This window comes from Sinohyriopsis cumingii, chromosome 10, assembly GCF_028554795.1.
Source record: "Sinohyriopsis cumingii isolate HCF-2022 chromosome 10, ASM2855479v2, whole genome shotgun sequence".
Taxonomy (NCBI): Eukaryota; Metazoa; Mollusca; class Bivalvia; order Unionida; family Unionidae; genus Sinohyriopsis; species Sinohyriopsis cumingii.
This window is the reverse complement of record NC_142970.1, coordinates 46,262,668-46,266,095: the sequence shown is the minus strand read 5'-3', so window position 1 is coordinate 46,266,095 and position 3,428 is coordinate 46,262,668. Positions and strand designations below refer to the sequence as shown.

The 3,428-nt window shown below is 35.9% G+C and overlaps 1 protein-coding gene across 1 annotated transcript; it reads right to left on the bottom strand.

Annotated features, from left to right (window-relative positions):
- Nucleotides 1-2,450: 2,450 nt before the first annotated feature.
- Nucleotides 2,451-3,428, bottom strand: LOC149789980 (uncharacterized). The gene has a single exon (XM_089973153.1). The coding sequence runs from the start codon at nucleotides 3,426-3,428 to the stop codon at nucleotides 2,451-2,453; it is 978 nt and encodes a 325-aa protein (XP_089829279.1).

Sequence of the window (3,428 nt, the reverse complement as noted above, 5' to 3'; positions counted from 1 at the left end):
AGAAAACCGCCTTGCACATAGAGACGGCTCGACTGTGAGCTCCAAACTGAATCTCGTTTGTGGAAACTGGTGTTGAAAGAAAAAATATTAAAATACGGAAATTTTCAAACCTTTTATTTTACGTTGTCAATTATATTCTAAGCTGTTAAAAACAGACAGTTATAGGTATAGACAATTATCAGTTCATAATTAGCAATTATAAAGTATCATGCAGATGTGATAATATGGCATGATTTTATTATCGTAAGAGAAACATCACCTCCTAGCTGCATCACAATACGTCAAGAGGCCAAGAACATAATTTATAAGTGATATATGTAACATACAATATTATGATGGAAACTGACATAAAAAGCACAGAACGTGTAATCGGCAACAATTGTATTGAAATGAAGAGAATAGGTGATGGGAATTAGAGAGGGAAATCATCGAATCGTATTCCGGATCGGCAAAAATTATTTTTCTTACCTTCGATCTGAAATAGATTATGGAGTCGTCCATGTTTATTTCAAGTCCATCGGACCCGACGAAAAGAAGGAACAAGTAACAAATAAGATCCATCAGGGATATAATAAGTAATTATGTGATTCCAACTAGACGAGAATAATTTCAGATGAACTTTTCACACATGTTTGATAAAGGGTTAAAGTCTGTGAATAATTCTCATATCTGCAGTGAAATTGCAGTAATAAAGGCCTTGATTCAACACTTTGTGTTACAATTACAGTGATGACGGTCTGGACTATAAACGTTTTGCTTGTGAAATTGTAGTGATGAAGGAATGGACTTAACAAATTTTATGTGAAATTTCAGTGATGAAGGCCTGGACTAAAACCTGTTTTTTGAAATCGCAGTGATGAAGGTCTGGAGTTAATAACTGTTGGTGGGTAAAATTACTGTGATGAAGATTTATCAACCTTCATGTGAAATTGCAGTAATCACGGTCTGAAATTCACATTGTAAATCCATACAGTTGTGTTTCCAGTTTAATATATTTAAAGAACATTTTTCAAAGCCTTCCTTAAGCACTTTCAATCTTGTTTGAAACAATGTTGGCGGAAAGCTTTCTTTAAAGTGGACGAAACTGGTGTACCCAAATAAATCTTAAAAGATATCATCTGCAATAAAGATCACACCCAGCATCGAGATACAACGTGAGTAGCTAAATCAATGCGCTGTTCTGCCTTTGAGTGGACTACGCTAACATTTGCACGTGATTAGCTATTTTGGTTCACACTTAATTCATCAAAGTACTGATGTATATGGGTACTGTCTTCAGCATGATGAAGATTTACCATATACTTGTAGCCATTTTTTACATCAGTGTGCTACATATTGCTCTATATTATGTAAAAAATCGCTTGATTTATCAACCGCCGTTAAAAGTTTGAGAACGTTTCAAACTGTGAAGCATTTTACCTGCCAAAATCATTTTTAATGCAGAAACTCTCATAAATGTATCACGTTTCGCTCTATCACGTTTAATGATCGTAGAAACGTCTTTGAAACATTATAAAGTTTAAATTCGGCTAGCATTGTAGAGTATCCTTGATAAGATAGAGCTGGTCAAGAGCCCTTTCTAATAAATTGTAAATAGGTTAGGAAACAAGATCTGGTCTACTGGAAATATTTGCATCATATGCATACACAGGTTCGACACATGCATTTGTTTGTAATAATGGCATACTAACAGAAGATTTCAGGTTATCTTTTGAATATAAAACATTCAGTTTTGTCAGCAATCAAGGACTAATATTTAATAACGGCTTTCGTAATTGCCCAACACAACCAGAAGTATGAGGAAAAAAAAGATAATAAGGTGGAAGAGAAAAACAACCCACACGACCAGCTGTGTATATAGACACTTATGGATTCAATATTGTGTAGCTTTCAAGATTCATTTTCAATGATTATTTAAACAAAAGTCCCCTTCATGCACTCATTTATATTCAGTTAGCTCATTAACGTGTGATGTATACTCAAGATAAATGAAATTTGTAAGAATTCATTAAAATCCAAGGATATTGCTCAGGATGAGACATAAAAGAGGCACATATGTAAACAATTATGAAGCATGCAAAGCATCACCAACAACACACTCTATGGGCTATTCACGTCACAATTGATCGTTAGGTTGGAAAGCAGACTAGATATGAAGGTACAATATGTGTATTACACTCCACTGAAGCCAAAATATATTAGTTCAGCATAAGCTTTATAATCTCATAACCATGTTTGCTAGCTATCTTCAAATTTTATAATTTCAATATTATCTATATTATTAAATAAATCTATTTCATTTTGGGATTTTTGTGACATATACCCTTAGCCTAATATCACAAAGTGATCAGAATGTCAACAAAACGAAAATCTCACCCTCGATCGAGTTTTGTGGATAAGAATCACAATTGACCTAACGGTTACTTCAGTCGAAACACATATATAGAATCTTAAGCAGTCCGATTAGTTATAAGAAACTTGTCAACGCTACTGTTGAAACAAATTGCCATTGAATCGCAAGGAATACCCTCTGTGATGATTCTAATGGGAGTTCCGTCTGATGTAAGCTGGTGGATGTTCTTAGAAATCTGTCCCACCACATACACGTTATCATCCCTGTCTGTAGCAACACCGCAGGCAGCCTTGAGACTGTCAGGACTGTATGTATACAGCATCCTACCATCCATGTCAAAACAATACAGGGAATTGGCGTTCCACACAGTAAGGTACACATGGATAAAAGGTGAATTGAGAGCTATATCAGTAGTTGAACCTTTACACTTACAGTCAAATTGATAACACATTTCCTTTCCTGTACTTTCGATCAGACTCCAGTAGCATTTACCATTACCATTACAGTGACTAGATACAGCAATTTTCCCATTTCCCGCTGAAGCGACACCACCACATTGATAATATCTACCTTTAATCTTCATGATGGGTTTGATGGCTTCGGTTGTTATTAACAGGAACTGAACTGTTTTCTGAGATGGTACAGTTACGGCCACCTCCTGACTATGCACAACACAGATGTCCCATGGTCTGTCTGTTAGTGTAAAGCTGTCGATGTATTGGTACGAGGAATTCAAAAGAACAACTCTATAATTTGCATAATCTGCAAGCATCACCTGATTCCCTTGTAAACATGTGACCCCTCTAAACGATGGAGTCTCATCATCAGGCCCTTTTATCTTCACAACATCGTCCATATCCATCTGACATTCCTTCAGTGGCTTTTTCACTCTTGATATAGGAAAACGGACACGTTCCTCTCTGCATATCACGCTTCCGATATCAGATCTCTGGGTCAAGATGCATTGGATTTGTGGATCAACTTCAACACTTAATGTGACAGTACCCAGCTCTTCAAATATTTCTTTAATCTGTTCGTAGTAGAAATTCACCTGCGTTATCATTATGTCAGCCAT